The following is a 20,162-nucleotide window of genomic DNA, read 5'->3' on the forward strand; positions in this document are numbered from 1 at the left end:
AGCATTGGACATACAAAATAGGAAAAAGGCATAGCCGGAATTATTGGGTATAATGCTGGAAAGAACAACAGAGGTGATCTAGTACATTTTACCTCTGGTTCCATTTTACAGATAAGGACAGTGAAACTTCAGGTGTAATACAGATAATAAATAGCGAAGCTGGAATATGAATCCAGGCCCTGTTATTCCAAATGCACCAGCCTTTCTGTGGCATCATATTGTAGCTAAGTTCAACAAATCAACAGGCATTTATTAATCACCAGAGAGCATCTTTACTGAGGTTATGGAAAAGATGAAATGCTATGGATCAAAGCAAGCCATAACCACTTGGAACTATTCTTGAGTCAGATCCTGTAAGGACTGGGATGGGGAGGGGAGGGGAAGCACTGGTACTAAGAGAGGTAAAGGGTAGTTCCATCATGAGCAGCCCATTCCCTAGAAAACTTTGAGGGACCTGGGGAGAAACTGTATGTAGCTAGATGAGGTAGTAGATTTCAGTTCAAAAAACCTGAGTTCAAATGCTGCCTTAGAAACTTCCTAATTGTATAGCCCTAGGCAAGTTACTCATTGTAAGTTTCAATTTCCCCATCTGCAAAATAGAGTAATAGTAGCACCTGCTATACAGGGTTATTAGGAGGACCAAATGAGATAGGTGAAAACCATAAAGCACTATAAAGGTGTTAGTTATTTTATATTAAGCCCTGAGAAAGTTACTCCATCCTTCTACACACACACACACACACACACACACACACACACACACACACACACACACACACACACGTACTCCCCTCCCTCTCTGTGTCTCTCTGACTCTTTCTCTCTCTATCTCTTTCTCTTTCTCTCTATCTCTCTCTCTCTCTCTCCATCTTTCTCCATCTCTCTCTGTCTTTCCCTCTCTCTCACCCTCCCTCCCTCCTCCCTCTTTCTCTTACCCCCTCTCTCTCCTCCCCTCTCTCTTTCTCTTTCTCTCTCCCTCTCTCTACTTCTCTCTCATCTCTCTCTCTCTCCCACTCTCTCCCTCTATTACACTTCACTACACCCCTGGAAATAAGACTTCATTCTTCCTATATCAGTGACAACTTTGAATGGGAGGTTAAGAAGTAGAGCGTAAAAATCTAGTGATTGTGAACAGAGGGAAAGGTTACAATTCTTGCCTTGGTCACTTAAAGCTGACTTGGAAACTAGTCAAGTTCCCTCTTGTAATAGTATTCTGTCACCATTTCAAGTGATTGCCCCATTACTGGAGACTGCCATCCTATGTAATCCCAAGTGATGCATGCAGCAACCTGCACCTAGTTGTGTGCAGTGATTATGTAGCTTAGTAATGGCCATAATCTTCATCCATTGCTTGCTTAACCAGCATTTGTCATCAGGACCTGAGTTATGGTCATCTATCTTTGTGGGGTGTATTGATTTTTATCTTTAAAAGAGGGGAGCTATTACACCTGCCATAAAGAGGGAAAGCATGATCAGAAGCTCATGTTCTTTAGCACTAATTGGCCGTCAGATATGACCCTGTTGGGCAGCCCTGGGGTGAGACCTACGAATTCTCCAATATGGCGGTGTTCAAAAAGTAGTCTCCTATTCAGCGGCCTGCCTTCCTGTGTAGGCTCCGTTCCTGTGTAGCTAACAACGCTGTTCTCAGATAAGGGTCTTTAACTCCTCTCAGGGTCAGATGCCTTGTGTATAGAGTGAGGGAATGGATGTTGGAATGAAGATCTCTAATTTTACAAGGTTTGTTCTCATCACTCATCTTTTGACCAGGTCCTATGCAATGAATGAGATGGTGTAACCATCATAGGGTCATAAGAATTAATCACTGTGGATGAACAGTGAATATATAATATGCTCCGGGGGAAAAATAAAGCTTGTGTTTTAGATGGATTCTATAGTAATGGAATGGTCTCAAAGCCACGGGCCCCAATCATCCAAAGTTCTGAGCTTGAGACATCTTAGGGCTCGTCTGAAAGATTTCAGCAGGTCCAAACTTGGATGGGAAAACATCTAATTTCAATTTAATGATTTTTCTTCAGTTACTTAAAAACAATATTCTAAGAAGAGATCCAGTCTGCCAGAGAGGTCCAATAATATTTTTAATGAAGAACCCTTGCCTTAGAGAAATGAAACTGATGAATTTCCAAAAATAGTTTTTAGAAAATGGAGTCACAGAATTTTAAAGATGGGATCTCCCATTTGCTACTGCGTCTTGGACATCTCTGCTTGGGTGTCCCACTAAAAAATAGCATGTCCCATCCTCCTTCCTTGATGGTGTCACTTGTTCATACTTCTTGTAACAAGCTAATCAATCAAATGGCATTTATTAAGTGCCTACTGTATGTCATCTTGGATGATGGTCTTTCCCTCTATTTTCAACCACTTGCAAGACCCGTTTCTCATTGATTCTCCTGGACTATAGGTCTGGCCTACCTGGCCCTTCATTTCCATGAGAAGACATGAGTCTTCTATCCTATTACCTCTTGCATGGATTCCTTGCCTCTATTCCTTTCATTCCACTGCCATCATGATTTGCTAAAGGACAGGTCTAACCTTGTCACTCCTCTGCTTCAGAACTTGAGTCTAATATTCAAGGTCTTCCACGCCTTCTCTTTTTGCCCTTTGCACTTTCACAGGGATTGAACTCTGTGCTTTTGGCCACGCCTTTTCCATTACTGTATGTTCAGCCTTCTAAAGGACAACTTAGATACACCTTCCTTCCCAAATCTCTTCCCTCCGGATAAAAACAATCTCTCCCTTATTGTATTTTGTCAAGATCTTTCCCTAATCACCTCTTTCCAGGCTTCATATTTATTTCTGGGCCTGTCACATTGCTCCAATGCAATTATAAATTACCTTGATTGAAGCATGTGTCATTTTTTATTTTTCTCTCCCTTGCATAGAAGAGGGGATTAATAAATGTGTCAAATCATTTGCTTTAATTTCACAAAACTTTAATCCACATCCCTCTTTGAGGGAATTGGAACCCACTATAGTTAACTTACTGGTCCAGGATCACACTCAGCTAGTTAAATGACTGCATTATTACTCAAACCCAGATTTCTCACAAGGACTGGAAAAGACCCAAGGTTTTACTCTACTGAATCCTCTTATTCAATTACTTTCTGATTTTTCCCCTATTCTATTATTTTAATATCATAAGAGGAAGAACCAGCCCTTAAAATATCTTTGAGTAATTTTAGTCTATTTAATATATTAACATGTTAGCAATTTAATATGAGTTCTATAAGAAAAGAGAGTGCTTGTTTTTTAAAAATCCCTATCTCTGTCTAGCACAGTGCCTGGTACACAGTCAGTGCTTAATTCATGCTTGCCTGGATGCTATTCTCTCCTGACTTGTACAGGTTGTACAGACATTGGATACTGTAGCAGGAAGAACTACAAACTTCTGGTCCCCAGTGACATCATCCAGCTGCCCGTTGAGCTACGTGACTACACGTGGAAGCTGCTCATTCCCAAGGACAAAATTAGCCTCCAGATGAGCCCTGCCCAAAAGCTTCAGCAGCACACTCACGAGAAGAATTGTGAGACCACGTTTAGTTACATGCTATCCAGTGCTGTCCAAGGCCAGAACCTCCATTTTGGCTCCTTTTGCCCTGGGGGTTCAATCGAAAAGATTCAGGTGAAAACCAACGTCTCAGTGGTCCTGAGAACATTCTCACCAGGGTTCTCCAATGAGTCTTTCAGACAGGGGATGACGGTGACATTTATACCTTCTCTCAAAGGTAAGATGCTTTTCTGGGCTCCCTTTAGACACAACAGCCATCAACCCTTTCCTAAAAAGAAAATATTGGGGAAAGGGGATGGTTCATTGGACTGGGAAAAAAGTACACTGTTCCTTTCTTCCCTGCAGAAGAAGGCATTTTCACTGTGACCCCAGACTCCAAAGCCAAAGTTTACTTGCGGACTCCTAACTGGGATCGGGGGCTGCCCCCTTTAACCTCGGTGTCCTGGAACATCTCAGTCCCCCACAATCAGGTGGCCCGCCTGACATTCTCCAAGGAGCGGATGGGAGTGTCCTGTGAGACGGGCCGGGCCTTCATGATCATCCAGGAGCAGAAGGCAAAGGCCGAAGAGATTGTCAGTCGGGATGACGAACCGCTGCCCAAGCCCAGAGACTTACATCACAACTTCTGGGTCAACATTTCCAACTGCAGCCCAATGCATGGCAAACAGCTAGATCTTCAGTTCTGTGTGTCTCTTACTCCAAGGAAGATGGGTAAGTCAGCCATTGTTTTATTTAGATTATGAGTATGGTGATGGAATGGTGAGACAGTAGGGTGGAAAGCCACGCATTTATCCAGGGATACACACACACACACACACACACACACACATATAAAACTACTGGCATTCATAGAGTGCTTTAGAGTTTGCAAAGCACTTTATGTATATTTTAAGCTTCATAAAAACTAGCACTTATTACAAGTTTCTTTGGGGAACATTAGAGAAGGATAAGAAGCAGTAATTTTAAAAAATCAATATGAAGCAATAGTGTTATGTGTTAGCCCTCAATCATAGAAGATTTTATTGTATCTTTCTTGAGAAATATATGGCTTCCAGGAATGAGGTTTGTCCAAGTCAGATCACTTCTGGAGAAGTATTGTGTTCAATTCTAAGAGTTGTATTTTAAGAAAGACATTGATAAGTTGTAGAGTATCCAGAGAAGAACAACTGAGCTTTTGGGTAATGTCACATGCAGATTGATTGGTTAAGGAATAGGGCATAATTAACCTGGAGAAGACAAGTCTCATGGGAATTATCTATTATCAAGTGTTTGTAGAGATGTCATATAGAAGGGTGGTTTTTATTGGTTCTGTTGTGTAAAGTAGGTGATGTAAGAAGCAAAATTTGATTCCATATCAGGAAAAACTTCCTAACAACCAGAATTATTCTCAGGGGAAATGGGCTGCCTCAGAAGGTGGAAATAGGGTTCTCCCCCACATTATAGTCTTCAAATAGTTGAACAATTGGCTAACTCAGATCTAACTTTAAAATTTGTAATGTTATATTCATTTTATCAATGAAGAAATTGAATTTCAGAGAGGTTAAGTGACTTTCCAGTGGTCACACATTTGAACCCAGGTTTTCCTGATGTTAAATGAACCCTTTGTGTCACAGAATCAAATGGTTCCTTTCCAAAGTGAGGATACTAAGAGAGGTTTTAGAATCATGACAGGTTGTCATAGAAATAATGAGAATCTACTGTTTTAACCCTTTTAATTCATACACTGCTAATTTAACATTCTGAGTACTTTTGTTCTACTCAAGAGTGAGATAGCAAGGAAGATAAAGAAATAAACAGGATGAATGAGATTACAGGGACATTCCTTAGTCTATTTAACAAATTATTTAGGCTTCCTAAATCTATTTACGAGAGACATCTGTTGTATAATACTATTTTTTAAAAGTCAAAAGTCTGGTGTTCAAATTCTGACTCTGACACTTGCTGCATAAACACAGAGAAGTCACTAACATCTCTAAATCTCTTTCCTTACCAGTTTTATTGGGTTATTATGAGTACCAAATGAAATTATAAATAAATATGTAAATATGTTATGTATATACACATTTGTAAATCTATATGTATATATATACATGAAATTGTTTTACAAACTCTAAAATACTAAACAAATATAAGTTGTTTAGGGGATGGGGTATCGTGTAAAATGGAAACTCTTATATAATTTTTAAGTTTTAAGTGTATAATAAATTTCATAAGTTACATAGTGACTAAACTGTCCTGCTGCTCTATGCTCCTTCTAGACTCCTTCTGTTTCTTTTGGGTTTGTTTGGGTTTTTTTAATCAAACATAAATTAGTGTTAAATAGCAAGTATTAGGACTTAAGAAACATTCATTTATTTATGAGCAGCTAATTGATTGATAATACATATATTTTTAGCTGTCCCTTAAAATGGGTCCTCAAAACAGCTTTCATTCCAATGTTTCTCATACTTTGAGGTTTTTATAGTAGGTTGGAATTCAGATTTTCCAGTCTTAGGCTGGAATTCCTCTCAACCAGTCAAAATCAATGAAGTTTTACTGGTGTCTCTTCTAAACCCCAAAAATTAAAAATTAAAAAAAAAATGAAGAGGTCACCCATCCCATATTCATGGTTGCTTATTGGTACAGCATAGGCTTTTTGGTGAATGAGTATAGTTTGAATACTTGCTCCATTCTGAATTGCAGATGTCTTACCTTCTCAGACCTTATGTTTGGAAAATGGTCACACTCTGAGTGCATGTGCTCAATAAATCATGGCCTCATGGTGTGAGTTCTATGTGTTTATTTTTACTAATGTGCATCCCACAGAGATGCCTTCACATTGCCATTCCGAGCTCCAGATCTCCTGTGGCTTGTAGAAGACAGGACTAGATCATTAAACTTTACAACAAGCATCTCCACATTCTTCCCCACCTTGCCCTCATGATCCCCTCCGTGGATCTACCACTCCTGCTGATGGGCCCTGCTGCTTTAGGAGTGTGACTCCATATGCTTTTAGGGATAAGGCCAGCCCTTCTGGCAGTGTCTGGTCTTGCTGGAAGGAGAGTAAGGAAGTGAACAGAGGCTATTACTTTGCTTCTCATGACCAAAGTTGGAAGGGGAAGCTTCCTGAGTAATGCCTTCTATTGTTTCTTTGCTTGGGTATTGTCACAAAGAGCTTCTCCCATTGGCTTCCCAAGTAGTTCTCTTTGGAGGCATAAAGAAAAATTTTGATTTTTCAGCAAATATTTTATAAAATAAAAATTCATGGTAACAGATTTGTTCAATGTAATGTCTGAATGTTTTTTTTACCTTTTTAATGTTGTTTTTAGACTAATGAATTTAAAAAATGTTTTTTTTTTTATAATGGACTCCTTTGGCAATATGGTAAGGATGGCCTTTGGACCTCTTTTCAGAAGTGTCTCTAAATATAGAAAATAAAATACAAAAGATTGCAAAGGAAATCAATTTATTGAAATACAATTATCAAACTATTTAAAAGTTCAGGGTAAAAAATGTCTGGACTACAGGAATGTCCTTTCAGAATAAACTATATAAATATTTGAGCACCTCCTCTCACATCATCAATGTAGGTGCATATACAGGGTATGGCAGACGTGCCCAGGCACATTCTCATGTCTCAAAAAAATTGGTATTTTGTTTCATTTTTAAGAATTTATTTTTTGAGTTAAAGCTTAGGAGTTTTTAAAATATGCTTAATTTTTAAAATTTTAAATTAAAATAAGAAAATATGCTTAAATTTTAAAGTTAATTATTAAAACAAAATTTGTAAAATGAGCTAGAGAAGGAAATGACAAACCATTCTAGTATCTTTGCCAAGAAAACCCCAAATGGAATCACAAAGGGCTGGACATGACTGAAACCAGTGAACAACAACAATAACAAAATTAATTTGAACAAAAACATCCTTTATGTTTGATTATTCAGTAAATATTTGTCTTAAAATAACAACCACCAATTTCCTGGATGCACACTCTAATAAATGGTATTGCAAACACCCATGATCAACAATCAACAGTTTTTTCTTCTAATGTAAAAATTGACATTTAGCTTTCTAGCCCCCTCAAAAGTACACATGCATACACACACACACACACACACACACACACCATCTTAGAATACTGAGATTCTCTAGCCATACATTACAGAGATACCTCGCTTTGATTTTAGCACCATCTATTGATGTGAAAATGTTGAGAAATTGAGAAGTCTAGGGTTAAACTCATTCTACTTAACCTAGAGTTTTCCTCCACACAAGTTTTCCCCCAAGTCTGCCATCCCTGAAAGAGAGACAAACCAAATCCAGACAATGCCTCGGGCTCTTATTAGTTAGTCACTCTCTGTGATGGACATGAGTCAGAATCTCTTTTATGATGTTCTTCTAGCAGTCTCACCATCATGAAAGGCAATTATGTAATGGCAGTAAAAGCCAGTCATTCCAGCTTGTTCTGTCCAAGCCAAGTTCTCTGATAGAACAGGGAAAAGTCATAGAGTTTCATAATTCAGACTCAGAGATCTGAAGGTAGAAGGGTCTTAGAGATCACCTAATCCAGCCCCCTCATTTTATAACTAAGGCTCTGGAGACCCCAAAAAGCTTTAAGCAACTTGTCCAAGAGTTACATAGGAAATAAAAAGAAAAGCTAAGATTTGAATGCAGGTCTTCTGAAGTCAGGGCCAGCATATGTTCTATTGCACCTTATGGTCTGGATCTTGTGATATGAGATATATTCAAACATAAAGGTGTATCAAAGAAAAATGAAATGGCATATTTAATTTTTTTAAGTTGTATCACAATCTCTTTCAAATTACAACCAGTAACCATCAATAGAAACATTCAGATATCCACAAATAAAAACTTAAATCCCAAACTACTCACAATTTCATTTCTTTATGTGTGTGTTTTGGTTTTTTAAATTGTGTTTGCTCTTGTATTTCTTATCTTTTTTCTTCTGTGTCTTTGAGGTTTATGTTATTGGAAGTTGGTGTATGTGTATGTTTGTTTTTTAAACATTTTATCTCTATCAGAGCTATTATTGTGCACAGACTGTTCTAATTTGTGGAATCGTAGAATTAAGAATTAGAAAATATCTCAGCAGCCATTTGACCCCCAATAAATCAGCTGTCCAGAGGTCCTCTAAGACCTTCTACTTGCAGACCTCCAGGAGGAGGAGTTCACTACCTCTTGAGGCAGCCTACTCCACGGTTCTCATTGTTAATGTGTCTCTCTTGACCTCAAACACAGCTTGATCTCTGCAATTTCCATGCATTGTTCCTGAATCCACCCTCTGGGGCCAAACTGAATGAGCCTGACCCCCTTTTCCACAAGATGTGCTTCAAACACTCAGAGACAACCTTCTTGTCCCACATCTACCTTCTCCCCCACCAAGTCTTCTCCCTCCAGGCTAAGTGGGACCAGGCCCTTCAAGCAGTTTTCATATAATATGGACTCAAAGCCTTTCAGGGTCTGGACACACTCCAATTTATAAGTTATAGTGCCAGAACCAAACACATTATTCCAGATGGAGTCGGATCAGGGCAGAGGACAGTGAGGGATCACCTCCCAGTTCCCGGCTTAATGCAGCTCAAGGTCACATTAGCTTTACTGGCTACCATATCACACTATGGAGACATTTTGAGCAACTGCTATTTAATCATACCCCTATCCTGCTCAAGTCCATACTCAGGAAATTAATAGTTTAAAGCCAAGTACAAGACTTTTCATTTATCTTTGTTGAATTTCATCTTATTAGATTCAGCCCACTAGTCTAATCTATCACAATGCTTCTGGATCCTGGCCCTATTATCTACTGTTAGATTCCCTTCCAAACTTTGTGTCATCAGCATATATGGTGAAAATATCATCTAAACCTTTATCCAATGATGAATAAAAAGATTAAAAGCACAGATTCCTTTGGTCCTTCACTAAAGACCTCTGTCTGCAGTGATATCACTATTACCAGTTACTATCTGACTAATCCTGAATTCATTTCATTGTAATATCTAATCTATATCTCTCCATATTTTCCACAAGAATATGAGATACTTTCTAGTTGGCCAGAGTATTTTTTCACCTACCAATTTTGTAATTCTATCAAAAAAGAAGGGAGGTTGTAATCAGCTGCCATATCCCTTTCTAGATGTCAGTCAACCATTTCTTGAATCATTTAGTTCCAGGAATTAAAGTAAAGCTCACCGGCCTATAGTTTGGAGATTGTCCAGATTATTCTTTTCAAAATTAGGACAATGTTTTCCCTTCTCCAGTCTTGGTATCTCTTACTTCTTCCATGATCATTTAATAACATTGACAGTTGCTAAGTAATCATATCTGCCAGTTCTTTCTAAACCCAAGGATTTAGCATGTGTAAGCCAGATGACATGAATTTATCAAGGACCACTGGTACTTTCTTAATATCTCCTTACTTATTGTTGATCAACACCCTATTAATACTTTTTGTACTATGATTTTTTTTACTATACTTCTTCTTTGCACAGAAAACAAATAATATAAGAATCAGCAGCTTTAATTAGGTCGTGTCTACCCCAAGCAAAGATCTCATTCCTTTTTTTATCTTCCTCCTTTTTCTCCCCAGACAGATTATTTCCTTCACTAGTCCTGGCTCATTCTGAGCTTTTACATTCTGGATGTTATTTTCCCAATAGCATTCTAGGCACTTGTAGTTATCTTTTATTTCCTGGCCTTGTTTCTATTCTGTTTTGCTTTTAATCTAAGTTGATTGATGATTAACCTGTACCTTCATAACAGTCTTTGTGTCAGAGAATGCTAAGAAACATAGTTTTTAAGACCCCTGACAAGCATTAACTATAATTCTTCTAAATATAAAATCTTAGTCCAAAGAAGGTATATTAGAATGTAAGCTTCTTGAGGGTAGGGACTATGTTACTTTTATCTTGGTATTCTTACCACCTAACACATGGATGCTTAATAAAGTCTTTACTGATTCATACTATTAGAAGATTTGTTCCCTCTACTTCTAAGAATATTTAGTTTTCTTCAAATATTTCTTCCTACCTGATTCTTTTCTTTGTCTGTCCAGTTATTGAGAAGGAAGAATATGCCAATCCAGGGGAACAGCTTTGCAAAGGCCCAATCATGGGAGGTAGAATGTCATGCATGGAGAATAAGCAAGTCAGCCATTTTGACTAAAAGATGTGATACTTGAGGGAACCAATTAGCCTTAAAAATTAACTAAAGTCAGATTATGAAAATATTCCTTTATGTGCCAATTTAAGAGTTTGTAATGTATCTTAAAAAGAATGTGGAGTAGCTAAAGCTTCTTGAGCAAGGTAGTAAAATGATCTGACTTGTGTTTTGGAAAAACCAATTTAGCAGCTGTGAATAAGAAGGATTAGAGAAGGGAGAAATTAAAGGCAGAGAAGCTTTTATAATGACTCATGTGAGTAGTGAGGTCTTGAACAAGGATGGTGACTGTGGGTGTGGATATAAAGGAACACTAATATATATGAGATAATTATTCCTTTTGAGAATGAAATTTCATCCCAAAACACCTCTTTACTCAGAACAAAAATTTCCCAAATAAAATTTCCCCTTCGTACTTTGTCTTTCTACTTCCTGATGCATTCATCTGCAGCTCAATTAACACCTTGACACAAGCCTATTTCTATGTGAGGATGAATGTGTTTGCCAAGTGCTTATAAACCAGCAGAGACAGATAATTGCCAGTATGTTCTTACTAGATCTAGGAGTTGTGACCATTTGATTTAAGGACCAGAATCCTAGGGTTATTTTAGCAGTTTTCTTTGCCAGAAATCATCTTTCCCCAAAGCAGACCAGCCGCAATAAAATTCAACATCTGAGAAATCAAAGATTTGAAAATCACATTAACTCTGAAGTCAATTCTAGTCCAATGGCACTAGTAAAGAAAAAAAAATCAACCCTTTAATCCCAGAGTGCTAAAATAAGGGTGGTCGATATGAAACATTTCAATACGCTGGAGACTTCATCAACACTATCTACAGCAAGATTCTGCCAATGCACTCAAATGATTTTCAATGACAGGAACCTTTAGGTGATGCAGCTATGATCTGAGACTTCTTTTTTCCCCTGAATGAAAGAAGGAGAGAGTGTTTTTAGTATATATTCAAGGTCAAGCTGAAACAGTGTACCATTTTTATTAACTCTTGAGATTAGCCACCTTCCTCGTTTGGAGAGGGAATCTCATTACAATTCCATTTAAGTCAGTAAATCATAATTAACAAGCATTTATGAAAGCACTATTCTAGGCACTGGGGATACAGACATAGCTATAAAACAGTCTTTCCTTTCAATGTGATTAAGAAAACATCTTGAATATATACAATGGAAAGAGCTCACCTTTTGGTATCAGAAGACCTGAGTTTGATTTCCTATTCCTGCCACGTAATTAATTATATGACCCTGAACAAGCTCTATTACTAGAGTTTCCCAAAACTGTAGCATGAGGGAATTGGACATGATCAGGCCCCTTACAATTCGGTATCTGTGATCTTATAAGTTCAATAAATATTGATTGACTGTTTATGTGCTTAGGCCCTGCAAGCTATACAGGAATGAATAAGGCACAGTCCCTGCCCTCATAAAATTTATGATCCAGTGAAGAGAATAAAAAAAATGTACAGTATGTTTTAACATATGTAACATGTATTGGACTACCTGCCATCTAGGGGAGGGGGAAGGAAGGAAAATTTTGGAACAGAAGGTTTTGCAAGGGTCAGTGTTGAAAAATTACCCATGCATATGTTTTGTAAATAAAAAGTTATAATAAAAAATAAAGAAAGAAAAAACAAAACAAATGTACTAAAAAAAACTATAATAGAAGACAGGATATGGTTAATGTCCAAGTGGTACATGGAAGGATTTGGAGAAAGTATTAATTTGGGGGTATTAAAAGATACTCTTTGATGGGGAGGGTATATTTAAGGTGAGATTTGAAAAGCAAACAAGATTTCAATTGTAAGACATTATGAGAGAAGGGAGCATTCCACACACACACACACAAAATAATAATAATGATATAAGTGGGAAAGAGAATAAAGGTTGTTTTCAGATGTCCACTTTGGCTGGGGTATAGAATAGATATAGGAGAATAGAAAAAGATATTACTGCAAGTATCTTGAAGGTCACTGAAGAGAGTTATCACTATTATTATTATTATTATTATTATTATTATTATTATTATTATTATTATTGTTGTTGTTGTTGTTGTTGTTATTTAGCTTTCAGAAAACTCTTTAACATTTCCAAAGCGTTTTGCATATGCTACTCATCTGATCATCACAAATAAAAATGCAGGCTAAGAAACTGAGCAATGAGGCAATTAGAAGGCAATGAGAAGCTGTTGAAGGTGCAGGTGTGACAAGATTGAAGCTGGTCATTAGGATGATTAATCTGGCAGGGCCACAGAACGAATTAAAAGGGGTGAGGCTAAATGTGGGAACACTAGTTAAGAGACTGTTGCACAAGAGTTAATAAGGGAGAAATGGAAAGGAAAGAAGGTCAGCACTTTGATATTTTGCAATTACAACAGAAAATAGGGTTCAACAAGTAGCACAAAGTTATAGAATCAATGAAAAACCCCATCAAATGGATAACAGAATCTTGCCCAGTCTTGGACTGACCTTATGAACCATCTTGAATATTAAGCAATCAAGAATGTACCAAAGAAAATCATAGAGTCTTAGAGATGGGATGTTGGGACTCCTCAAGGAAAGGACTGTCTTTTTTTTTCTTGAATTCATACTCCTAGTGCTTAGTACAGTGCCTGGCAGATGTAGTGAGAGTCAATAATGTTTTTTGTTTGCCTTTTTTTTTTTTTCATTTCAACCTCCTCATTTTGTAGAAGAGAAAACTTAAGTTCAGAGTTTAAATGACTTAGGATCAAAGGATTTTTAGAGTTAGGAGAGATTTTAGATAGTGTTTATCTAGTTCATGGGTTCTGAACCTGAAGTCCATAAACTTGGTTTTTTTTAACATTTAAATAATTGCATTTCAAAATAATTGGTTTCCTTTGTATTTCTATGTATTTTATTTTAAGTATTTGAGAATATTGTCCCTGAGAAAGAATCTGTAGATTTCACCAGACTGCCAAAGGGATCCACAAAAAAAAAAAGGTTAAGAAAGAAACCCTGATTCAGTTTACTACCTTCATTTTATATATGGAAAACTGAGGCAAGGAAGGAAGGGGATTTTGCTGTAGTTCCAGAGATAGTATAACAAACCAAAATAAAGAAGACCCCTTTTATACCATCAGATTAGCTCCTTGGTTTTGAATTCATTTGTCATGGGTTTTTTTCTTCTTTTCTAATTTTTTTAAATCTAACACCCATCTTTTTTTTTAACTGCAGCATTTTAACAGTGTTTAGTATATAGACGTATGGGAAATGCTTGTTGGATTGGTAAAAAGGAAAAAAACTCTTAAGTTTCAGTTTAGTGCATAACTTTCTGTAATTTCTTCTCATTTCTCTTTATTCAGTTACTCAAAGTGGACCTTAATCTCACAACTCCTTCTCCATTTCTGAGCCTCGTTTCTTGCCTTCCTAATGCTTCTCTGCTGCCTTCTTGTTCAAGACAGTCCTCTGTGGGTAGGGATGCAATATCTAGGATGTATCAGGTATCTATCTCTTTTTGGAGTGGATATGGTAGGTATCCAAACTCCAGAGTTCAGTCCAACACTGGCCTAATACATATGTGTCTTTGTCTCCCTCTTGTCTCTGATGACAGATATGATGGTGATCATCCTTGCAGCTGTGGGTGGTGGATCAATGCTGCTCTTTGCTCTGGGACTCCTCATTTGTTATACTAAAAAGAGGTAGGTTCAATTTCTTGACCAATTACTTTACTTAGCAAGATCACCCAACCCAACAATTTCCCTCGTATTCTTTTGTCATCCTTTCCTACCAAAAACCAAACAGAAAACTAGAGACCAGGAGTAGAGGCTTCCAGATATACCCTGCAGAGGTAGGAAGGGAAAAGGATGATAGAAGAAAAGGTTTCACCATCACTTTATTGAGCCCTGAAGTCTAAAATTGATTTGGGTCATTGGCTGTGGACAAAAGTGGGAAGGCACAGTTAACTGAGTCAGTCTTAGCCTCCCACTCCCTCAAAATGATGACTTTTCCTTTTATGAGAGAAAAAATAGCTTCAGCCTGAAAAAATGTTTAATGGAGCCAGAGCATGTAAATTCAGGTTTCTGTGTGAGCCCAGAACAGGGAGCAAAATCTGTTTCTTTAGGATGATTTGTCCTTCAGGAAGCCAGAAGACAATTTTTTTTAAACTGGTGTTGTGATCCTGAATAAACAACTAAAATGACTAACTGGGGTGAAAACTGTCCAAAAAAATTCTCAACTAATAATGTGAGAATGGACAACAAAAATCCCAGTGGAATTTTTTTCCCTTAGTGAAATGTGGGTGGGTGTGAAACAACACATTTAAGGGAACTGTTTTTTTTAATTATTATTTTTATGATAATAATATTTTCCTCTACAGATTTCTGTCCCCTGCCATATACAAAATGTTCAGGTCTAATCTTAAAAAATTGTCTTAAATTAATATTCCAGCAGAAGAATCTTAAGATTCATAAAATCAAAAATATAGAGCTATAATGGACCTCAATGTCCATCCAGTCCAACCCATCATTTTACAGATTAGGAAACAGATACGCAGAGAGACAACCTGAAATATTTGGAATCAGGAAAACCTGAGTTCAAATGCACCTTAGGTACTTATTAGCTTTGTGACCCTAGTCAAATAACTTAATTTTTATGGGTCTCAGATACCTCATCTGCATAATGAGAAGGTTGGTCACATCAGTCTCTTTCAATCCTCCTGGTTCTAAATCTATGATTCTATGTTAAATGAAATGGTTTGCCAAAGGTTACATGTGTTGCAAGCATCAGTCAGGATTTGAACCCAGGTTCTCTGATCCCAAGTCCATTGCTTTTGCTACTATACTATGCTATATTTACTATGGCATAAATCTATGTTTGGCCTAGTAGTGTGTTTTGATCAAAATGTACAAATAGTAATTAAGTACTTATTACATACAAAATGTTAAAGAGGAAGCATGTAAAGATCAGTCTGGACTTGGTCCCTAACTACAAAGATGCTCTAATCTAGTGGGAAAGGAGGGAGGGAGAGAAAATAAATGTTCATTAATTGAAAAAAATAAGCTAATAAGAGGGATAACACAGAGCCATAATTAAAATGAACAGCAGAAAAATATAGAGCCCTAAAAGAAGTAAAAACCAAATGTGATGTGGGGAAGAGTATGATGAATTCTCCTTCTATGACCCAAAATTTTGTAAAGTTAGCACCTAATTATTTGGGAATATAGCTCACTGGGTTTTGTTATCAATGTCCTATCTGTGGCTAGTCTGTCCCTACCTGTGTCTGGAATGGACTTGTTCGAGAATTGAAAGAAGGAGAACACAACCAACCATTATGACACAGACTGAGGCCCTTGGAGGAGTTCATTCTGGCCTAATGCTCAATGGCAATGGCTAAGTGGAATGGATTTGTTTCTGCCTCTGTAAGGGACAAGGAGCCAGGCCAAGCTAAATGAAGAGATAACTCCTATAGTCTGTGATCCATTAAGTTCATTGAAGATCATTTCAGCCATTTCAGTTACTGATAGGCTGAAAGTTAATTTTCTGCTCTGGATGGCTCTCATTATGTCAAGGGTGCAGCTTTCTTCCAGAGTTGGATTTTTTTTTTTTAATACTCCCATATCCAATTAAAGCCAAAGAGGAAAATTCAGTGATAAAAATTGAGTGTTATTATTGTCATTAAGAGATTCTGACAAAAGATCTAGAAATTCTCCTCTTTTTTCCCTCATGGGTCATCAGAGGTTTCCTATAATGAAATGTAAATCTTCTGAGGTCTCAACTCCCCAAACAAAGGCAAAACTTTCCTTACTGAGCCTTATGTCTTGTCCTTTGAAGTCCAATGTCCAAAGCCCTTGACTGATTCAAAGGAAGTTAGCATTAGACACATGAAAGTACCAGTCCTTCATGAAAGGATTCACAGAAGTCTTTCCCAACCAAATATAATGTTCTCTAGAAAAGTTACATCATCTCACTCCTCTTTTCAAATGGAGGCAAAAGTATCCTCAGAAATCTTAACTATAGGGTACTAGTCATGTCCCTGACCATCAAAGAGTGTATGGAATTTAAGCCCACATTTGGGGAGTTTCTGCCAGTGGTACCCATGCCTGCCCATCCTGTGTCCATGACCTCCCCTAAGTTTGCCACAAGGGATCCTTCCAACATATTGGGACTCTTCTTTTTTTTTTTTTTTTCATTGTCGAGTTCTTTTTTTTTTTTTTAAGAATAACATTTTTATTAATTTTATAATTATAATTTTTGACAGTACATATTCATGGGTAATTTTTTTTACAGCATTATCCCTTATACTCACTTCTTTTCCGAATTTTCCCCTACCTCCTCCCCTAGATGACAGTCAATATATTGGGACTCTTCTTTAGGATTCTCATAGCAGGAGGGAATACATGGAGCTTCTGGCTTGTATACCCATTTTCCCTTTCACATGACCAATTTTTCTCCCTGCATATAATTGCTTGCTATCCAGCTTCAATTATAGCCTGCTCACCTCTACATGCCTTTTCATTCTCCTCTGAGCAGCATCCATTTTAAAACCTTTGGATGCTGTTCTATTCTGTTTCGTGGCCACATAGAAACATCAGTAAAGTAACAGTATTAAAAAGCCAACTCTTGTTTCCATGGGAACCTTGAGATCATTAAGAGACTTGAAATTGCCCAAAAGCAATCTAGCCCACTTTCTTCCTCTTGCTTTGGACCCAACTTGTCCAACTCCAGCATCTATTCGAGATGTATAGAATAGTGAGCAAAAGCTGTAGGTTGTTCACTTTAATGCATATTGTAATCTGTGAGATAGGTAATCTGTATCTGCTTGGTCTTTTCTGTGTGGATGATCAGGTAAATCCTTTTAAGTGATTACAGCTCTCTGCCAGGAAGCTTTGATGCAGGATTCGGTGCAATAAATCCAATATTATCTGCAAACAGGAGCCCCCAGTGTCCCCAGTAATAATACCTATGTACCAAACCCCCATCCCTCTGTTACTTAGACCTTCCCCTCTGTTTGTTTCCCCTTTAAAAGATGTTCCTGATGACAAAAAAAAAAGAACTATAGCATGTTTATTAATACTAGATATGGGCAGACCGTCAACATGAATAGGAAAGTGATTGTTTTTATCTCACTTTGTTTTATTCCTTATCTTCTAGCAAGAATGAAAAGCGTTCCAAGGGGCCTGCAGTGGGCATATACAATGGCAATATTACCACTCAGATACCTGGGAAGGCAGGGAAGTTCCAGAAAGGACGAAAAGAAAATGATTCACACGTTTACGCGGTCATCGATGACACCATGGTGTACGGACATTTGCTCAATGGCTCAAATGGGTCTTCCACCGGTCCCGAAGTAGATGTGTATCGACCCTTCCAGGGCCCCATGGGGGATAGACCTCCCTCCCCACCTCCCATCTGCTCCAGGGTCTCTACCAAAAAACTACATCCAGAGGACCCTCGCCCATTCCTCCTTTCTGAGTCTGATGGGGAACCCTATACTTTCTCTCATCCCAAAACGGTAGTGCTCAAAGGAAATGAAGATAACGGCATACCCTTGTTGGAAAAGAAGGAACCAGAAGATGTCATGGAATGACGTGGAATCCCTTTCCCCACAAAAAACTTCCTCAAAAAGCACATGGTGATTCCAAGAGACTTGAGAGTCATTTTTGGGGAAAAACAAAGAAATTGGAGGTTTTATGGTAGAAACAAGAGGATGAATTTCCTGAAAGTATCTCCAGATGAATTTGTTCTAGTGGCGTCAAATTGATGACTACCTTTTTTCTTTTAAATTTGGATATGATGATCGGAGTTCTTGTTTTTATTGAAACCTTGCATGGGAAATAAAGACAAAACAATCTGGGATTCTCCAGCCTGTGCATGTCAGACAGTGGAACCGGGAAATGTGAGACTCTAGGAATGCAGCAAAATTGTTCTGTTCTGGTGCCTTTGAAAAGGAAAGTACTTCACCACATCCTGTAGAGGGCTGAGATAGTCCTTTTGTGAACTCTCCTGACAGGGAAGAGTTCTTGGTGTAGGTATGGCTTTTTAAAAACTTACTTGTGTGTGGATTTTAAAGTCAAGATGGGTAAAGAAACCTCCTCAGTGGCTTAACATGAAAGATATGCTGGTTATCTAAAAGTGGCTGGGATTGGGATTCTATTAACCTGGAGGCAAAAAAAGAAAGTGTGATGATTGTCACATCTTCTTTCAAAGTTGAGGTATTTGGGGTTCTGTTTGGTCAGTTGAGTTAGATATGTCATTTCACTGCAAACAGGATCTGTCACATCATGGAATTAGAAGTGGAAAAGCCTTTAGAAGTTGTCCAATAAAACCTCTCCCTTTATAGATGAGGAAACCGAGATTCAAAGAGAAGTAACTATACACACACATATTATACATACATATGTGTATGTCTAAATATACAAATACAGATACATGTGGATTTTAGTACATTGATGACTTGTTCCCTTTACTCCTTTTACTCTCCCATGGTTCTCTAGCCTCCACCCTCAATTACAAGGAGCCCCATTCCTTAGACTTATATTTATTAAGGGAAAAAAAAGGGGGAAAAAAGCAAGAAAATCCAACTAATTTTTTAAAATTATCAGACCTCTTAGTGACTTCTTTTATAATCTTGAAATTGTTCAACAGATATTTATTGGGCACCTGTTTTGTTCAAAGCAAGAGACAGCATGGTTTAGTAAGAATCAGGACACAGAAGGTTCACAGCCTCACCTCTGATACCTACTGGACCCTGAGCTACCCATTTAACCACCCTGGACCTCAGGCTCCTGCTTAAGGCTATAAATTGAGGACTGCTTGAGTGTTTCCTCACCAGATGCTTCCTAGACAAGTAAAATCACAGATCTGCACATACACAAAGTGTAAGGTACAGTACCAAGCACTCAACACTGAAGATACAAAGACAACAAAAAAGGACCTGCCTCAAGGAGCTTATTCTTACTATAATATTCTATATATAAACATATATGTATATATACATGTATATGTACATATGCATGTGAAATATATATGTATACATACACATAAAATCCAAAACCAAAGGCCATTCATGTCAAGGAATAATAATAATTGTCAAGAGAAGAAATAAAAACTGTCAAAGACCCTCAGAATAAGTATACCTCAGAGACTTCACCATTATGAAGTGAATGGGCAGGAAAAAATATGGCGAAACCCAAGCTTAGTGAAGCAGTAGCTTTATTTTTACCCCTTTAAAATGATTGGGTTTTTGCATTGTCATCTTAGCATTGCTATCAAAATGTGCTCCATCTGAGCCAAGTTCTCTGTGTCCACATCATCAGAAAAACAGCCTGTTCTGTGCCCTGAAGTTCAGGCTCTATTTAGTGTAACCCACTTTAATGGAGTAGATCAGCAGCTTAGCCCAATTAGTTACCACTTTTCCACAGAGCTCTCCCCATATTCCTCAATTCTGCCTGATAGAATCCCTAGTTCACTTCAGTGCCAGTCCCTCACACAACTGCACACATTCATTCTCTCT

At 37.7% G+C, this 20,162-nt stretch overlaps 1 protein-coding gene across 1 annotated transcript in view; it reads left to right on the top strand.

Annotated features, from left to right (window-relative positions):
- Positions 1-19,245, top strand: part of CDCP1 (CUB domain containing protein 1) — a 66,147-nt gene extending 46,902 nt beyond the window's left edge. Inside the window, exons 6-9 of the mRNA XM_074271580.1 lie at positions 3,363-3,743; positions 3,872-4,237; positions 14,262-14,349; positions 17,801-19,245. Of these exons, the coding sequence (XP_074127681.1) occupies positions 3,363-3,743; positions 3,872-4,237; positions 14,262-14,349; positions 17,801-18,236 (1,271 nt within the window). The 3' untranslated portion in view covers positions 18,237-19,245. The remainder of the gene's footprint in view (positions 1-3,362; positions 3,744-3,871; positions 4,238-14,261; positions 14,350-17,800) is intronic.
- The last annotated feature ends 917 nt before the right edge of the window (positions 19,246-20,162 follow it).

Source organism: Sminthopsis crassicaudata, chromosome 5, assembly GCF_048593235.1.
Source record: "Sminthopsis crassicaudata isolate SCR6 chromosome 5, ASM4859323v1, whole genome shotgun sequence".
Lineage (NCBI taxonomy): Eukaryota > Metazoa > Chordata > Mammalia > Dasyuromorphia > Dasyuridae > Sminthopsis > Sminthopsis crassicaudata.